We start from the raw sequence: 19,184 nt of genomic DNA, 5'->3' as shown, positions 1-19,184 counted from the left end.
TAGCTGGTGTTCTTCTGAGAAAGCTCTTTGCCAACTTCCTCCATTAATTTCTTTTGAAATTGCCCATTTCAAGTATTCTATTTTTTTCTGTGGTCAAGTTTTGGTCATTAATATTTTCCTAGAAACTTATAGTGTTTATCTTCTATTTTGGCACAGAAATAAACAAAGTAGTTGCTTATAATTGTTTTAATTTCTTTGTTACTTATGGTTATGGCTCCGTAGACATGTCTTAGTATGTATGTTTTTCTGATTTGTGTCTTCATTGTTGATTAGGTCAACTAATGATACCTCTATTTTTCTCTTAAGGAAGGGCTCCTGGACTCTTAGTTTTCACTTTTTATCTTTTAGACACTGCTTTAGCTTTTTAGTTATGTGCTTAGATTTTTTTTTTTTTTTTTTGCAATTTTTAGATAACCTTTTTGATTGACTTGTTCATGAGCGTTTTGCAGTTCCATTATTATTAATACCTTGTTTACTTTCACTGCAACTATCAAGTGTCTGCCATCACTTTTGGAATCTGAAATAAGGCTGTTTTTGTGTCCAATTTTATGCTCAACTGTAAAGAATTTTCCTTGGACCTGTTGAAGCTATGTTTGGGTTTCAGAATAAATTTAACTAGATCTGCCTTCCGCCTTGTTAATTAGGTCTTCTGTATGAATACTTAGGTTTGTCCCCTAGATGTTTTGTGGATGGAAAGGAGTCGCATAATTCTGTATTCCTGTCAATACTTCCTTTATTTCTTACAGTCTTTGCTTCAAACAACCTATGCCCTGTTTGTCTTTTTTTTAAACCTGATTTTTGCCTTGGATTCCAAATCCTGTCCATTACAGTGTCAATCCTGTTTCATTTGGGTTGCATTTTTATGATGTGCCTGTGCCCGTTCTTGTCCAGTTGTCTGAGTCACTTTAAAAGTGTGTCCTGTAGACTGTGTATTTTTAGTGTTGTGATTCAGTCTGTCTTTTTCGTACTGTGGAGATTAGCCAAACTGTATTTATTAAACAGACAAACTTGGTTTTGGTCCTGTCGTCATGTGTAATATATGCTTCCTGTTTCCTTTTGGTGTTTTTGTGCTTCATCACATAATATGTTTTTTAGGAGTTTCTTCAGATCATTGAGAAGGTTTGTATTTTTGTTCTGAGGGTTACCTTTATGAATTGAGATGGTGTACTTGAGCTCATTTCTGTTGGCTCCTTCCTGTGAACAATGAGGAAATTAAGACACAGTCACCTGGGTTCATGTCCCTTCCCCCATTGCACCTGGACTTCACAATTTCTGCACTGACTCTGCACATGGAAATAGGGCTGCGCCTCTGGCAACACAGGCGACACTGTGGGGCTCCTGGGCCTCTCCTGCCGGGTTGGATGTGCTGGGGTGTCGCTCTGTTGAGGCCAGCGTGCGTTCACCACCGTCCCCACCCTCGTCTTTCCTATCCTTGCAGCTAACTGCACTGATAGATGGAGCAGCACCTTGTGAGAGTTGGTGGTCTCGTAAACAGAAAGCCGTGATCTTCTGCAGACTGCATGCACATCAGTCCTTCTGCAGGGTTCACTGCTTTGCTTTCTTGAAATTTATCCTTTGAATTTAGAAGGTTCTTCTATGATACATTCTTGCATTTTCAAAATGATTTGTTGTGAATGCTTTGATACTTAAATGACAGATTAATTTGGTATAAAATTCTTGTGTGCTAGTAAATTTCCTTAAGGACTGTGGGCGCGGCCCCACGTCTTCTCTGTGCCAGGTTCTCTGGAGCATGTACAGATGGCCTGACTTGCCACATAGTATGTTTTTGTGTCTGGATGTCCAGAGGAAGCTCTTTGTCCAGTAGCTTACTGGAGGAGGCTTTTGGGGTTTGAATGGAGGGAAATGGAGAACAACACAAATCCAACCATATGTGTAACATTCTATTTCCTTAAAAAACAAGCGATGAAGCAAAGATTCCGTAGTGTTAACATGAGTTCACTATGGTTGGTGATTACAAGGGAACCTAAGTGTTATTCTCTGTGGTCCCGAGTACATTTGAGATACTACATTTCTAGAAATTAAATGAAGTGCCATGTGAATGTAAACCAGGGAGTGCCTGTAGGCTTTATTGATTGAATCCAAAGTCTATTTCATTGAAAATCACATTTTTGCTTTATTGATCCCAACATACATTCTTGTTTCTTTATGTCGACAGCCATTCGTGTAATTGTTATATGTTCCTTAGTGTCATTTCCTAAGTTTTGAGTCCAAGTATTCTTTTATATTAAGAGGTCCTGTGACTAGAGATGGTAAAATTCTAAATTTGGAATTTGAAGAGTGGGAGTTAGTGGTAATTACTCTAGAAGCCAGAACTACATGAGATGTTTGACTAAAATCTGTTAAGGGATTTATATTGTTGGTTAAAGACTATTTTTGAACAAATATTCCTCTAAATATACAAATAGAATTAAGGTTTAAAATACCATGGTAATTAAAAGACTTAAATATTCAGGACTTTCTTTCTTTCTTCAGTAGGGCCCTTGTAAGGACGAGTTGTAACAAAAGAGAAATCACCTCTTTTTCTTATTTTTATTATTATTTTTTTTTAGTACTAAGGGGTTTTTAAATTTGCTTTCCCTCTGTGCTCAGGTATATGTCTCGAGTCCACGGTATGCATCCAAAAGAGACCACCCGTCAGCTGAGCCTGGCTGTGAAAGATGGTCTCATTGTGGAAACCCTAACAGTGGGCTGCAAAGGCTCAAAGGCTGGTATTGAGCAGGAAGGATACTGGTTGCCAGGAGATGAGATTGTAAGTATATTTTATTTGATAAATGTGGAGGTGCTGATTTTAAGCTTTTGAATATCATTTAAATACAACCCGTAGAAATTGATTTTTAGAAGTTTAGTGATATTTCACTTCAGTATTCTTTATTAACCTTAAGGGCATACTTGTGCAGGATTGATAATTTCGTTCTTCTTTAGGAGAAAACTCAGTTCTACAGAGAGCCTGCTTTCTCTGTCTAGGTTACCTTGAATCTGTAAAATGAAGTCCCTTTTAATGTACATGTAATTAATGGTACTCCTATTTTCTTCAGTAGATGCTAGTAAGGAATGTTTCAATGCAGGATAATGTCGATGCCATCTAGACAGAGTGAAAAGGAGGATGGGCTTCCCTGGGAAACTGCTCACTTCAGGCTGGATGATGTCCACGCCGAGAGCCACCTGTCCATAGGGTTTCTGCAGGAACAACGGTGGCCACGTTAGGGTCCCCTGGCCTGTGTCCTCACTGACCATGACCATAAGCTGGTTTGGTGGCACTCTAATACAAATCAGGAAAGACAGAGTTAAGTTTTCTTTATAGTTTTGCCTAGTTCTTACTTTGACTCCTCTTTGAAGTGAGGACATTTTAGTCTTCTCCTTCCTTTTACGTTACACTTGGATACTCAGGGGCCCATGGAGAAGTGCATTTTTTTTCTTGTGTAAAAATTGGCTTCCTGTGTAATATTTTTATCTTCCTACCTTTATATGCCTTTGATACTTCTTGATTAGAAAAGTCTTAAGTTTTGCTGAGGAACATCATTTAAAGATGGTAGGCTTCAAATATAATAGATACTAATTTTTTTTAGTGTCTGAAAGGTGTCAATTTAGTAAGTAGGTGTTTTGAGAGTGTTTATCATGAATTCTCTCATAAAAATGACACAAAACCTTAAAATTTGTTCTCTGTGGAAACATTTCCCAAGAATTGTGAATCGTGTTACTTTTTCTGGCTCCCGGGTGGATGTATGGGCGCACACGCCCGCCGTCAGGCCCGAGGGGCATGCTTTCTGGGGTCAGCTGGTCCATGGGGGCAGCAGTAAGTTTAAACATTAGGGAAGTTGTTCACTTTCAGTGCTGTGTTTATCAGTTGAATCTGTGCCTTCAAAGTTTTAGGAAAGAAAATTCACATTTTCCATAAACACAAAATGTGGAAGAAAAAGTGTTTAATGTCACCGGTATCCTCTGATGTGAGCACTAGAAGTGCTCTTGAAATCTTAAGTCAGAATGTTTCCATCATGGTGATTTCTCTGTTCACTTCCTTTCAGAAAAGTAGAGCTTTGTTGCCAGTGAAGAAACTGTGGGGGCCAAGTCGTAATAATTATAGCATGAGGTGATCTAAATCTCCATCAGACATTGATAATTGATACCTTTTTGTACATTGAATATAATCCAGGTGATAGAAAATGTCTAATCCCAACACACTGGGAAGTTTACAGACTTAGTATAGATGGCGATACTGGTACTTTTTGATATTTATATATAATTAACCGATAGTAAGTGCAACTTAATCTAATCCATAGGATTTTGGTTTGTGGACCATGTGTACATTTTTCATGCAAATGATTTTACTTCTCCGTACTTCCTGTAAGCTTTCTTCCCCTCCAAGTTGGAGGTTCTCTGTTCAGTTTACTTCAACAAGCAGTTAATGAGCTATTATGCGTTCACCACTGCATTGGATTCTGTGTTCTTTTTATTTTTACATGTCCTTAGTCTACATATTTATAGCATCATCCTTTCCTTTTTCTTTTTTCATTTTTCAAGATGAAATTTTGTATGTAAATGAAACAACCAGTGTACAGGTTTTATTAATTCTGGTTGGTTCTTAGAAACATTTTATGTACTAAGTATGCATGTTATATGTATGCATGTACACAAGTACAACGAGGTGTATAAAATTGTGCCTAGTTTATAGAATAAGCAAATAAAATAAAAATTCGGAGACAGTGTATTGCAGCAGAAAGAGGGTCAGGTCTTACATTGTTAATAGATGGCGTTTCCACCCCATCTCAAACATTTATTTTGTTGTGTGACCTTGAGGAAATTTCTTAACCTCTGATCCTCATTCCTCACCTATAATACGGGCATATTAATATCTATTTCACTTGATTGTGAAAGGATTCAGTGAAATTATCTGTATAAAGCATATAGCTGTGTACTCAAAGCAAATTTTGGCCAGTGAACAAATATGCTTAAGAAATGCCTACATACGGTTTAGCAAAAGCACATCCATTTCCTCCTAACCGTACAAGCAAAAATTCTCATCAGGGTCTTTTTACTTTTTAACCTGTATCTTTAAACACAAGGAGCTTTGTATAGAACTTTCCCCAAGACCCTGGATTTGTTTGAGGTGGAACCACAGAGTGATGAGATTGTGTATCTTAGACCCATGACTGGGTTAGCACCTGTTCCCTAAGGGAGGTCATGCTCCCATTTTCATACACTAAGGATACCCTAGAAGGACATGGAGCTGACGTGTGTCACGCAAACATCTCGAACTGCGTGGCCCGTGCATGTGGGCAGCTGTGTCTGGGCCCATTCTGAACCACAGAGCTTGGGAAGTGCACCCAGTCTGCACTACCAGCAGTGCCCTCCCATACGGCACGTCTCTCCCCTCTAATGAAGCCAGTCTTGGGGAAGGGTCGCCTGTTCTGACTTGCACAGAAGCGCTCTGTGGGCTTGTGGCCACCCTGCTAGTCCAGGCATTGGGTCTGGGGCCTCCTTCATACCTCCTCCACCTTGTACATGGTGGAATCCTCTGAACACTTGAGTTCTTAAATGGAAAGATGTAGGTTATTATTAATCCTGTTGACTTTCCGACTCCCTACCAAGAGAAGAAAAAGTCAATTAGATCTATATGGCCTTGGGAAGGAAATGCATTGAGATTTTTTTGTTATTTGTCTTAAACCTTTAATTGGAGGTTAAAATACTCTTTACTCAGGAGGTTCTGTCATTTGAAAATGGGTAGTAAAGCTCTTCTTTTCCTTCTATAACCTCTAAAAGTGTTAGCTGTACCTCAGAGGTGGGGAAAAGGCAGATTTTCCTTAGTAAGTCCCCAAGGTATATTCCTGGTTAGCACGGAGCTTGGATGGTCTTGTCTTCAGTCCTTTATGGTAGCAAAGACCAGGTAGTTCTCCTGATCTGCTCCTCCGTGTTTGAGCAGAGGGCTTGTTGGTGTCATGTTTTTATTCCACCTCGGCTACCTTTTCTCTTGCTAGTTATTTTTACAAACTGATATAATTGAAAGATATGGATATCATACACATTATTTTTATTAATTCCAGCAATCACGTAGTAAATGTCTAATGCTAATAGTATGTCAGGATATAATTATATATAATCTGTTTAAAAGGAAGCCTGTATAAGTCAGGACAGTGGCCTCCATGGTACTGAGGTGCCTTCTGCTAGACTGGAGTGATTTCTGATCCAAACCAGCACGATAGCCCTGTTGAAGTGGTGACTCATTTGGAGAAAGTGATAAAATTGGGTAGAGATAAGCATCCTAATGGTGATATTTAAGTATGACCATTTGAGAAAGCAGAATAAAAAACCCAATTGTTAAAAATGAGGCCATTCTTCATTTTAAATGGTTTGCTTAAATATTAGTCAACAAACTAGCAAAAGTATCTGTACCAATCAGTTTTAAAATGACAGTCCCGCGAAACCGGGAGACACTCTTGTAAATTTTCTACGGTCCTCTTATACTTCCAGATTTGTATGTCATTAATACTCATGAGATCCAAGGAAGTCATTTAGAAATGTTTTTCAGAGCTTTCCAAATTATATTAATAAAGGCCAGTAGACCCACAGCATAGAGTGAAACTTTGTGATATCTGACCATTCAGCATTTTGTTGTATCAAGGCTTTTTGAGTTTTTAAAGAAATACTGCATGTTCTCATAGACTGCTTCATCATCTGCTTGCTCTAGAGAAGTATACACGAATGGTTACATTCCATTCATACTTGATCATGATGGTTATTTCCTTTATTCTCACATCGTGAGAACTGTATTTCTTGAGCAGAATTTCACCATTTATTCGGCTAGGTTTGGTATTTGGTAGCTCCCTTTGTAATAAAGACAACTTAATTTCTTATGAGTTAAAGTTTTAACTCATAAGGTGCTCAGTAAAGATAGAAAGGTCTTATGAAAGTATTGAATGTAGTACGATAGGGCAGGTATCCCTGAGTTATGGATCATTTGCAGATGTATCAAATACATGTTTTGATATCGTGACAGTTAATACTGTTTATTTCATGCTTCCTGCTTTCTTCACGGCTCCTGGCACAAAGCCGTGACTCTGCCCTATTATTTGACAGGTATGTTTGATCTGACACTAAATAACTTGGTTACAAGTGTAGAAGCTGACTTAAAAGTGCCTAGCAATGACATTCTGTATGAAAGTACTCTTTATTCACCTCTCAGATCTGGACTAGGGTCTCCTCTCTTCTTTCTTGATTACTGCCATTGAAAATCCATGTGCTTGTAGGACACTGTCACTTGGAACCCTTCTGCCGTTCAGATGCACCTGTAGGCAGGAGCTCAGGTCTTGGCTGCTTCAGTCTGAGTGCTTCCTTCTCAGAGAGTCCAGCTGCTCCTGCTGAAAAGCAGGACCTCGTGCTGCTTTTTAAAGTAGGCTTAGGTGAAAAGATAGAATTCTTTAGTTTTTGCTTTTTCTCATGTATTTAATGTTTTAACACTTTCAAAGGAGCATAATTAGGGGCGCCTGGGTGGCTCAGTCGGTTAAGTGTCCAATTCTTGATTTTGGCTCAGGTCATGATCCCATGGTTTGTGGGATTGACCCCCACATTGGGCTCTGTGCTTATAGTGTGGAGTCTGGGAGCTTGGGATTCTGTCTTCCTCTCTTCCTCTCAACTCTCACTCTCGCTCTCTGCCTCTCCCCACTCCTCAAAATAAATAAATAAACTTTTGGGAAAAGAAGCATAATTAATGGAAATACACATTTTGTGGTTTCTTGAAGAGATCACAAGTTATCTTGGGGATGCATGGATTTAGTGTTAACTTATAGAGGGGCAACATAGACACATTTTCCCCATAATCTTTTGCTTCTCCAGATTCAAAGTGGCTAGTCTAAAAGCAGATGTGGTTTGTGTGCTTCTCAAAACATGGCTAAAGTCACATCTTTTAGGTAAGACACAGGAGTTATGCACCTGCGTTTATGTCTTCTCCTTCAGAAATCACACCATTATACAGCCATGGCAGCAAAGGGTTCTCTTGCTTTGTTCTTGAAAAAATATTAAGGGAAGCCTGCTGAATTCAACAGCTTGACTGTCCCAGCCCATTTCATAAATACAAGTATTGAAGTAAGAATTTTTTTAAAGACTAGATCTTTGCATTTTTGTTGTTATAGTTGTCATAAATTAATCAATCCTATGTTTTAAGTTCCCTAAATGCAAAATTTCATGCCCCTTGGATACTGTTGATTTTTTTTAAGTGAAATATATTTTATTATATTTATGCTGACTGTGTGCAGAACTACAGTTTCTTTCTTCCAAAGGTCCATTACCTGTCTCAGATACAGAAATATACATAGTCACTGGGGCACCTAGGTGGCTCGGTCAGTTGAGCATCTGCATCTTGATTTTGGCTCTGGTCATGATCCCAGGGTCTTGGGACTGAGGCCTGCATTGGGCTCCATGGTGAGCATGGGGCCTGCTTAAGATTCTCCCTCTCTCCATCTCTCTGCCCCACTTTCCTGCTTGCACACATTCTCTCTCTCTCAAATTAAACAAAAAAATTAAAAAAATAAATATATACATAGTCACTTATTTACTAAGTATTAAATATCTGTGATTATTAATCAACTAGAAACCAATTATAATGTGGTTCTATGTGTATTCAAAGTGTAACATACTTAGAAAGTCTTGAATTGGTAAAGAATTTCCATATTCAGTGGAATATTTTGGGTCATGCTGTCCTATATTCTTTAAAGCTTTGATTGACTGGTTTTGTGTGTGTGTGATTCCTTTTTTCCCCTCCTAAATTCTATTTCACTAAGCAATGTACACTGTTGTAATAGTTTTACTTTTGAAAAATAATATTTAAAATACTGGAAATATTTAATCACCAAATTCTTAGCTCTCAATGATATTTATTAACAATTTAATAACAGAATTTGTTTATTAACAGAATTAAGGCTACAATTGTGGAGATTTACTTTTGTATTCTCTCTATGTTAGGATACCACAGACACATATTTGATGATAAAGTAAGGTTTATCTGTTCATTATGTATAAAGAGGGAATTACTTTAAAAGTTGGAGTCTCTCTTGAGTGTGGTGAAGGGTGGATTACAGTGTGGGAGGCCTAGTTATAGACACAGCTCTCCCACTGAGCCCTCTTGTTGCTGTGTTGTCTCAAAGTCAAGTTGGCACTATTTCTGGCTCCATCTAGCTTACAGAAACATGTCAGCTGTCACAAGGAACTTGAAGTCCTGGAGGAAACTCGCACATGTATTACTACAAACGTCACACCATTTTGTGACTTGTCCTCAAGTCCTGTTTGTGCACTGTAGTAAACAGATTGTCTTCATCAGCAGCGGGCACCCACTGAGCATAGTAACTCATTCAATCCTTATAAAAACCCCATAAACTAGGCAGTATTACTTTGTTCGTTCCCAGGTAGAAAATGATGCAAAGAGAAGCTAGGTATTCTGCCCCAGATCATACAGCCCGTGAATTCTGGAGCCAGGATTTGAGCCGGTGTGGTGGCCCCAGAGTCTTACCCAAATGCTGTTAATGGTGACAGATGTAGGTCAGCAGGCTGCATCTCTATAGATGGTGGAGTGTTTTCTCCTGGTTCGGAAGACAGCCCGTGTGGCTCTCAGTCTGTGATCAAGTATTGTATTTACTGCGTTCACATTCATCACTCCTGACTTGAAAAAACAAAAAAAAAAAAAACAACTTGAACCAGTTTCAGATCAAAAGGACATATATTCATGGTCTTGTGCAAAGTTTTAATGGCACCGAATTTGTTAGTAAAATGTTTTTCTAACATCACTATAGGTTTCCTGGCACATGAATTCTCTTTGAATTTTCTCTTTGTTCATTTGTAGCTTTTGTGTTAGTGTCAAAGTTTCCTCTCCAACAAGTAATTACCCTTGAGTTTGTGTGCTACTGTCTTTTCATTGATGATTAGACATTCATAGATTATCAGTTATAACATTTAAAAAGTAATGTAAGTTGTATAGCAAATAATAGTTTGTGTACAAAAATCCCTTTAGCTCTGTTTATTGCCTGATGTTGAGCAAAGTTATAGTAGAGAGACCAAGATTATTTTGTTTTTATTTTGAAAGGCCTACAGTATGCAGCCTTTCTCCAGGACAGCAGCCCCAAACAAGGTGAACTGATTTTGCACTATGTTATTTTACTTTAATTCTGCTTTTTTTTTTTTTTTGGCATTACATTTCTATCTTTTTTTTTTTTTAAGGCTTAGTTTACTCTTGTTAGAATTATTCTTTAAAATCATACTATCTTTACACTGCTTCTAGTTTTGGTTTTATGCTAGTAGGTTTGCATTTTTAAAACTTTCTTGAAGTACTGGAATGTCATTTCACATACTACACTGTTGTTCAGGCTCTATCTAGAGTAGTTGCTGACATCTAGTGAAATCCAGCGAATATACACGCTTAGCTTTTTGGCACACTGTGAGCATTGGTCACAAGTCCTATATTGATGGATTTTGTTTACTAAAAGACAAACTGTAGGCAATTCTGCCTGTAACAAACATGCTTACATTATTTATATCCATAACAGTGTTTCCTGGATTCAGAATCTTTTGAACTTGACTTTTTGCATGTTTTGTATGTTCTGAACAGCTATTGCAGTTAAAAGAATGAACAGCGCATACATGCTCTTGTATGAATATGTGTCCCCATGTGTCTCCCCTGCATTTGGGTTACACTTTCGTTCCTATAACGGTTGTGAGAAACTAGGCCGAGTGCAAACTCCATTGAAGAGAGATGCATTGCCATCTTCACGTCCTGGCTGGACGGGAGAGGGGAGGCTTAGAAAGAAGCAGGAGGTTCTGGAGAGACCTGAGCTGTGCGCCAGCCGCAAGCTCTCTTGCTCTCTGGTCTTGGGGATCTGAGAATTACAGGAAGATGAATTAGTGTAAAAACAATACAAGTGATGAGAGATGGTGGTTTCTTTTGTTTATGATGAGTCACATAAAAGCCACCAAAATCCTTTCAGGTGTTTCTGAACAGCCGTGAAGAAAATATTCTGAAGGACTTTGTCTCAAACTGGAAAAGAGTTCTGTTAATTAAAAATAGAACAACGTATGTTTTCCCTACTGAAACCTAATTTATCAACAGTTCATGAGACAAAAATTACAGTAGCTGAAGTACAGCTTCCCACATGAGCCGTGCGAGGTGGGCACCCCAGTGACCACGGTTACAGCCAAGCACCACACACGTGCTGTGTCCCAGTTGGTGAGCTAGATTCCTTCTGCCATATTTTATGTCAGATCAGTATCCTCAGATTTTTTTTGGTAGTCTGACTGAAATTACTCCACCAGAGTAATTTTGCAGAGTATGTATATCCGCAGCAAATCACCAGAAATGGTCATGCTTTTTTCTTTATTACTTTGGTCGATAAAGACCAAACTTTTAATAAAAAGCAAACCAAAAATTTATATTTTTGCAGAATATACCATAGCCATGAGGATGGGTAGAAAGTGTAGGAAGATGTGAATTTTAGAACATTAGTGACTCTCTTCTCTTTTGAAGGAGCGGGTAGTAGGCTTCTCATAAGGAAGGTCAGGCAGCAATGCGTTTGGACCACAGGTACCAGAGGAGCTGCGCTTCCTAGACAAGTTGTTGGAGTTGTTGCGGATGTGAGAGAAAATGAGGAAGCTGCCCAGCCTCAGAAGCAGACTGTAGACAGTGGTTTATGACAGAAAACTGATGGCAGAGCTGAAGCCTGGAATTTCAGGATCCCCGTTGAAAGTGGCCTTGATTATGCAAAGTGTAGTTTCGAGCCTTGTCCATTTAGTTACTGCATCTACAAGAAGAGAAGGTTGGGAGTTAATCCATCACTCCTAACACAGGTATTTTTTGATAAAAGCTGAGAGTGAAATATGAAAAATGAATTAATGAATTCTAAACTAAGACAACTTGTAACATCTTCCTGTTTATATTTAAATGCCGTTGGCTGTACAGACACGGAGCTAACAGAAAATGTTGAAGACCACCTGTGCACCTGTAGTTATGTTCTTTTACTTCCAGGGATAGTCCCAATGAGAAAATAAACCTACTTCCTTTTTTGTTTTTTTTTTTTTTATGGTAATGTCCTTTGGAGAATGTGATTAAACCTTTAGTTTCACATTTTCAATTTATTTTTCCAAATTCAACAGACCCTGAAAATTTGACAACTGTCAGAACATGGACATTCTGATTAATGTTATTTTCAATAAAGCATCCAATACCATGGATGAGAAGATAAGAATAGTGAGCATCACCATTTATTACTATTCTCTCTGTTCCCACAGTGTGCTAAGTACTTACTATATTTTTTAAAAAAACGCAGAACAAAACAGAGGTTTGTTTATTTGAAATATTAAGCTATAGGTGTTGGTGTGGGCTATTCAGTTTACTGGAGAAATTATTCCATAGATTATATTAAAAGATGAAAGATAATGTTAGAATGGGGATTGGCTTTGGACTTACTTCATTTTGGGCTGGTTTTACTGTCAGATCACTTTAAGATATTCTGAATATTAATACTGTTTAGGAAAGACATTCAAAATTTAAAGAAGCAAATTTCTAGGTATTTTTTCCCTCTTGTTTTAACACAGTTAATGTCTAAAATTGTTTTTAATGCCTAACTTGTGATGGACTTTAGTTTCAATTTTGTTCTTAGTCATTGCAGATATTGACAAAATGTCATACGAAATTATTTTGTATTTTTTGTAGGACTGGGAAACAGAAAATCATGACTGGTATTGTTTTGAATGCCATTTGCCTGGAGAGGTGTTGATATGTGACCTGTGTTTTCGTGTGTATCATTCCAAGTGTTTGTCTGATGAGTACAGGCTTAGAGACAGCAGTAGTCACTGGCAGTGCCCAGTTTGCAGGGTGAGTACCAATGAGCTTTCATGTCCTGGTCAGAGGGTTGGAATTCATTAATGAGAGCTGCACAAAGATACCCCAGGTGGTGTGCCAGGTGAAGGGATAAAGTACTGGAGGGTGGGGGGTGTCTACTGGAATGACGGTAAATGAACACAGCACTCGATGCATATCACAGAACACTGACACATTGAGGGTATGGATTTTAGAAAGTTTTAATCACATAAAAATACACTTTCTTCTCTTGCATTACACTTGCCCCTGGACTGTGTGACTCCTTTAATGCATAGTCTTTGGAAAGCAAGAACCAGTCTCCTATCCCAAGTTGGGTTCAGTCAGTGCTCTCTACTGCTCAGAAAACACAGCTAGCAAAAGGCACATTGTTGGAAACATTTTGTATCTACTTCCCATTTTATATCCATGTAATGTCGCCCTTATTTTTTGTCATATCATGGGTTAGTTTATTCCTTGCTTATATTTTATTTGGAGGGTGGAGGGATGGGACAGTTGTATATAAAGCATTCTAATTATTTAAAGCAAAATGAAATAGTCTGGTAGGTAAAATAGGTACTTTCCACAATTATTTTTGTTCCTATTATTTCCCCAGTGAAAAGTATACCTGGCTGTGCTTGTTGGTTGTAGAATGTGTGTGTGTGTGTGTGTGTGTGTGTGTGTGTGTGTACGTACACATGATGTGTACATTGCATATGGCATTGATGGTGATTTGTAAGGAATGATTTTATTGTAACTTCTGTTTTGTGTTTATAGTTATTATGATATGTATTCGGAACCATGCAAATTGCCCAGATTACTCATGGGCTCAGTTTCTGAATATATTTTACATTACTTGAGTAAGTTAAATATTTGTTTATATTTTTTAAAAAGTTGTGGCTTCATAATTTTTCCCTTCTTTAATACTGACCCTAATTTCCTGCCAGTATGATGAGCTTCTAATCTTCTTTTAGTCACTCTGGCTTTGTATTATCTTAGTATATTTCATCTCACCAGCACTACTGTATGTACTGGGTGTTTTACCTCAGTATACTTTTTCTCCCACTGCTACTACACGTCATCAGCATATTACCTTCCTTTACTTTATCTCAGCAGCATACTTTCTTTACTCAGTGTATTACCTCAGTATAGTATATCTCACCATTGCTTTACATACTCAGTGTATTACCTCAGTATGCTTCAGCTCATAGCGTTGCTGTGCCTACTCAGTGCATTACCTCAGTGTAGTGTATCTCCCAGCACTACTCTACATACTCGGCATATTGCCTCAGTATACTTCATCCCACAGCGGTTCTGTACTCCTCCATATGCACCTCAGTGTACTTCGTCTCACAGTACCACTGTACTGGATGCTCTCCGTATAGTGCCTCAACAGAGTTCTCCTCACCAGCACTACTATACACACTCAGGGTATTACCTCAGGATACTTCATCCCACAGCACTTCTGTACCTACTCAGTGTATTACCTCAGTGTTACAGCTTCACCTCACAGCGCTCTCATACCTGGTCAGTGTATTACCTCAGTATACATCATCTCACTAGTGGTACTGGATGTACTCGTATTTTACCTTGATATACTTCATCTCACAGTACCACCGTACATACTCAGGCAGACAAGAGACCATTAGGGTAGCATTACAAATACAGTGTGGAATAATGACTCATAATCAAATGCCTAAATGCTAGATCAGTGATAAATCCCTGAATCTGCCTAGATGAGTATCAAGCCTTAAGTTGTGGACTTCCTCTTAGATGTCTGCAATAATTTGTGACGTCTCCATGAAATTAGTTTCATTGGTGGTGTGGGAACTGCATTAATGCCCCTATTTTTGTGGATTTGGATTGTGCATTTTAAAAGCAAATACGTATCTTCTGTTTTCTGATAATAATTGACACTTGAGGTTAAGATATTAATGAGACCTTAAGAACAAAAGCAGTAAGGTAGTAAAAATAGAAAAGGAGGGGTCCCTGGTCAGATAGGGACTCTGAGACTTAGGAAATGCAATTCTGGACACCATGGTGTCTTTACAGCCATAGCTTTTAATATTTAGTTCTTATTTTCATAGTAAAGACTTCAAAACCGTTGGGATTTTTGAGGATGGGTTAAGCTTTATTGTAGATATTTTATATTCCTAAATGGAATGCAGCAATTATACCTTTGAAGAAAATGTCTAATACTACTTTTGTAGGAACCCACTGTCAAGTTGTCAGATTCCATTTTCTATGTGTTTGCTCTGCTTTTACTGATTAGATGATTTGTTGTTGTTGTTAATTTCAGAGTTACTGGATAACAGAAATACGATAGCCACAGTGCACCCTATTCTGTTTTTCTTTTCTAGCCCTTGGTTTTCCTTTTGTCTTGTTAGTCTGGACGTCCTCACGTTGTGAGGCAGCTCCACTTGCTGTGGTGATGCGGTGTCTGTCGGTAAACGCTCATGACTCACACGCTGCTTTCCTAGACGGGGAGCCGCTCTGATGAGGCTCAGAAAGCCTGTGTCTGGGTCGGGGGTGGTGAGCTTTATTCTGAGCTTGAAAATTTCTGAAGAAATGGTTACTACTGTGTAGGATCTGTTCTGTTCTTTTAATTATTATGCTCAAGAAGCAGATAGGTGCTAACAATTTCTTTCCTGGGAAAAGGGACCATAATAACCTTGAAATTCTAATGGGATTTTAAATCTCTCTAAGGTAAAGCTTCTGGTTGTTGTTTTTTGTTTTTTTCATTAAGTGTCAAAACTTCCAGTTTACTTGAAGCCATTTTTGTGATCTAATATGAAAGTAACTGAGCGGACTTAAATGTTCTTGCACTTAATAAACAGACAGTCTGTGCCCTGGGACCCAAGAACATAGTTCCAGATCAGAATTTTGATCTCCAATCTCTTACTCAATGTTTGGAAAGAATATAGATTAAGTAGATATACTAATGAGGAATTTTGAAGATAAGATGCCCAGAGCCAAATTTTAGTGCAGGTGGAAGTAGTAAATGGAAGCTCCGTTCATTACCTAAAAATGAATATTTCTAAATAGTGATCAGAAGACTTTTGTTTCTACGTAATCTCTATCCCTTGCAGCACTGAAAATGTCACTGAGAATTGGCTCTCTGTTGGCCAGCGGTTAGCTGTTTCCAGATTTGCTTCAGTTCAAACAGCTTTATCTCATGTATCTGACTACTTACAAATATTTTAAGAAAGTGAAAAAAAGTTTTCTGAATTTAAAATAATTTTATTAACGTTAATAATAAATCTCAAGAATATCACAACCCTGAGGCTATTTCTTTGGAATGTCTGCATTTCTGAAAGTAATTAAACCGTACAGACACAGTAGATTATTCTTGAAAAGTAGCCTGTGAATGTCATGTTAGCATTTTGATTTGGAAAAAATACTAGTAACATACTGTTTTACACTCTTACAGAGAACTCTCGTTAATTTTAAAAAGGGGGACTTTAAAATTATTTCTTTTATAGTTTGCTGTGAAAAATTCAGGTAATTTAGCAGAGGATAAAAAAATAACACTTCCAGCAATGCTATCACATAGTAGGTGAATGTTCTCACAGACCTCTCCCGCGTGTGTGTGAACATGTGCATGTGCACGTGCCTGTCCATTTGTGTCTGTGTCACTTCACGTGCATGCCTGAATGTAGCCGGATCGTGTCTGTTCGGCAGTAGTATCCCAGGCTCCTCCCCTAGCAGGGTGCACTGTGACGTACTCACACAGTGCCCTGATGGCGTTCATCTGTGTCACCTGCTCTGTCCTGACCGGCAGCGCCTTTCCAGTCACAGGACACGCACTGCTGTGTCCAGAGCTGGGCCGCACTCATGCTGTTGTTACATTCCAGTGTATTTGAATTTTATATTCCTGAAATAGCCACGAAGTTTTCAGGAAAAGATGAGAAAACCATAACTTTTAAGTGAAAGTAGCTTGTAAGGTTTTATTTGCCTGAAAGATCCATCTTTAAAACACAGTACGGGCCATTGTATTTTTTTTTTTTTAAAAAGACACACTTAACTTACACATATTTATGTAATTACATCTGGCCACCTTCACAGGATAAATGTATTGAAGTGAAATTCATGAATGTAAAGGGTGAGCACATTGTGTGATAAAAATCACCAAATTGCCCTTCAGAAGATTATACCCGTTTAGACCACCATGAAAGTATTTTCCGATGCTTTTTGTTACCAATTTGATAGCATACAAATGGATGTCTCATTTGAAAGTTGCTTCATTTTTTTATAGTTTCCACATTACAAATTCACTTTATGCTTTAATGCTTTGGTTACGGAAGGCAGGCCTGTGCATGTGCACGAGCCTCTGTGCATACGTGTGTGTGTGAACACATGTGTGCGCATGTGCATGCATACCTGGTGTGCATGTGCGTGGGTGTGTGTGGGCATATGTGCATGTATGTGTTACCAGGGGCTTCTGTGCGCTTCTGTGTTGTATGCTCACATGTGTGCATGTACACGTGTCTGATGCATGTGTGGCTGTGTGCAGATGTGTGTGTGTGTGCACCGCATGCTTTCTGGCCTCCACGCCTGCTGGTGAGCATCATGATACTGTTTGAGTGATGATTGCATGAACCTTTTTTTTAATATGCGGGCAAAGTAACGCGCTCTAGGACCACTCCTTAGGTTGGCACATGCTGCCTGGTAGACCTTTCTGTGGGGTGGAATGTTCTCTCCTTGCAGTTCTGCGGGAGCACCGGCCACGTGTGTTTAGTGAGCATTTGAGCCCTAGATTTCAATTTGGCAGAGACCTGGCAGGGATTTCACAGGCCTACTAAACATGAACCAGGACTGAAACGCCACTAGGGGGACACCTGCAGTTCCGACGGTGGGCACCAGCTTGTCAGTGCCCACTTGGTTGTGGGTGAGCTCCGCTGGGGACATTTGCACTGTGACTTCTGTTTGTTGAGGGAGCTAAAGAGACAATCCTGATGAAAGCTGCTTCCTGAAACTGGAGATAGAAATTTACTTCCGAATCTGTTTTTCTTTCCTTTGGGGTCATGGGCAGGACAATTTTCTTAAATTCCCAAGATAGGGAGACGACTTCTGTAAAGTTCAGAAGGAGTTAGAACAAAATGCTAAAGAAAATACTTTGAAAACATGCATTCATTTCCTGGACGTCTCTGCCAAGGAACGGTAACTGTCCTTTCTGGCCAGTCTTACTTAATGTGGGAAATTCAATATTTTCACTGTGAATGAAGGTGAGTCAGGTTTTCAACCATATTAACAAGTCTGGAATGGAGATTTGATTTTTATTTTTTTTTTTTCAACGTTTATTTTATTTTTGGGACAGAGAGAGACAGAGCATGGACGGGCGAGGGGCAGAGAGAGAGGGAGACACAGAATCGGAAACAGGCTCCAGGCTCCGAGCCATCAGCCCAGAGCCTGACGCGGGGCTTGAACTCACAGACCGCGAGATCGTGACCTGGCTGAAGTCGGACGCCTAACCGACTGCGCCACCCAGGCGCCCCTGGAGATTTGATTTTTAAATAGAAGCAGAAGTTTTTGTTTTTGCTTATTTGTCTTATGGTAGACAGTCAAAAGTATTATTAAAAAATGCAAAATGAACATTAATCAAATATTCTGTGCTGTTTTTCAAGACAGCTGGATCATATCATTTTTATACTAACAAAAATAGGAAATTTGTTTTAAAAAGATCTTTGTCTGAACCAAGTCCTCTCTGAAGCTCGTTTGCTATTCATTAACAGGCCTGACTAGGAAACGGTGATGGGAAAGCCTAGGGATTTTTAAAATTGGCTATAGCCTCTGAAACTGTAAAATCTCATGTATTGTTTATCTAATCTCTTTATAAAACCGCCTGGACCCAAACAAGAAAAAAACCACACATACTTTGTACATTGCCTTCCCATGATGAATTTAACAACATTATGGTCAGAAAGGCTTGGATATGAGTGTAAAACGTCTTGTGGTATGTTCTTCCTGATGTATTTATTTATTTATATTTATTTATCCATTTATTTATTTGTAATTCATTTTGAGAGAGAGAGAAAAAGGCAGTGCGTGGGGGAGGAGCAGAGAGAGAATCCCAAGCAGGCTCCACGCTTTCAGTGCAGAGCCGGACACAGGGCTTGATCCCATGAACTGTGAGATCATGACCTGAGCTGAAGTCAACAGTCAGATGCTCAGCCGACTGAGGCACCCAGGCGCCCCTCCTAATCTTTTATTTTTAACTCTGAGAGATTAAGAGATAACGAGCTAGTTCCTACATCAGGATGGTTACAACTTAATCTAGACAGCGTTTCCAGTATTGATGAATTTAAAATCACTTACAAAGTGTGCATAATCTCCT

The 19,184-nt window shown here is 38.8% G+C and overlaps 1 protein-coding gene across 13 annotated transcripts in view; it reads left to right on the top strand.

Moving 5' to 3' along the window:
• The window catches only part of ZMYND11 (zinc finger MYND-type containing 11), a 135,011-nt gene that overhangs the window by 82,203 nt on the left and 33,624 nt on the right, over positions 1 to 19,184 (top strand). For 7 of the 13 annotated variants that reach the window (XM_047848053.1, XM_047848058.1, XM_047848057.1 and 4 more), the window contains exons 3-5: positions 2,611 to 2,770; positions 10,088 to 10,132; positions 12,707 to 12,868. In XM_047848053.1, coding sequence (XP_047704009.1) covers positions 2,611 to 2,770; positions 10,088 to 10,132; positions 12,707 to 12,868 — 367 coding nt within the window. Of the gene's footprint in view, positions 1 to 2,610; positions 2,771 to 10,087; positions 10,133 to 12,147; positions 12,242 to 12,706; positions 12,869 to 19,184 lie in introns of those variants that run through there. The other 6 variants (XM_047848060.1, XM_047848059.1, XM_047848063.1 and 3 more) reach the window with 4 other exon arrangements.

The sequence above is a fragment of the Prionailurus viverrinus genome, unplaced genomic scaffold, assembly GCF_022837055.1.
Source record: "Prionailurus viverrinus isolate Anna unplaced genomic scaffold, UM_Priviv_1.0 scaffold_51, whole genome shotgun sequence".
NCBI classification, from domain to species: Eukaryota; Metazoa; Chordata; class Mammalia; order Carnivora; family Felidae; genus Prionailurus; species Prionailurus viverrinus.
The sequence above is the reverse complement of the archived record's forward strand: the minus strand, read 5'-3'. Positions and strand labels throughout refer to the sequence as shown.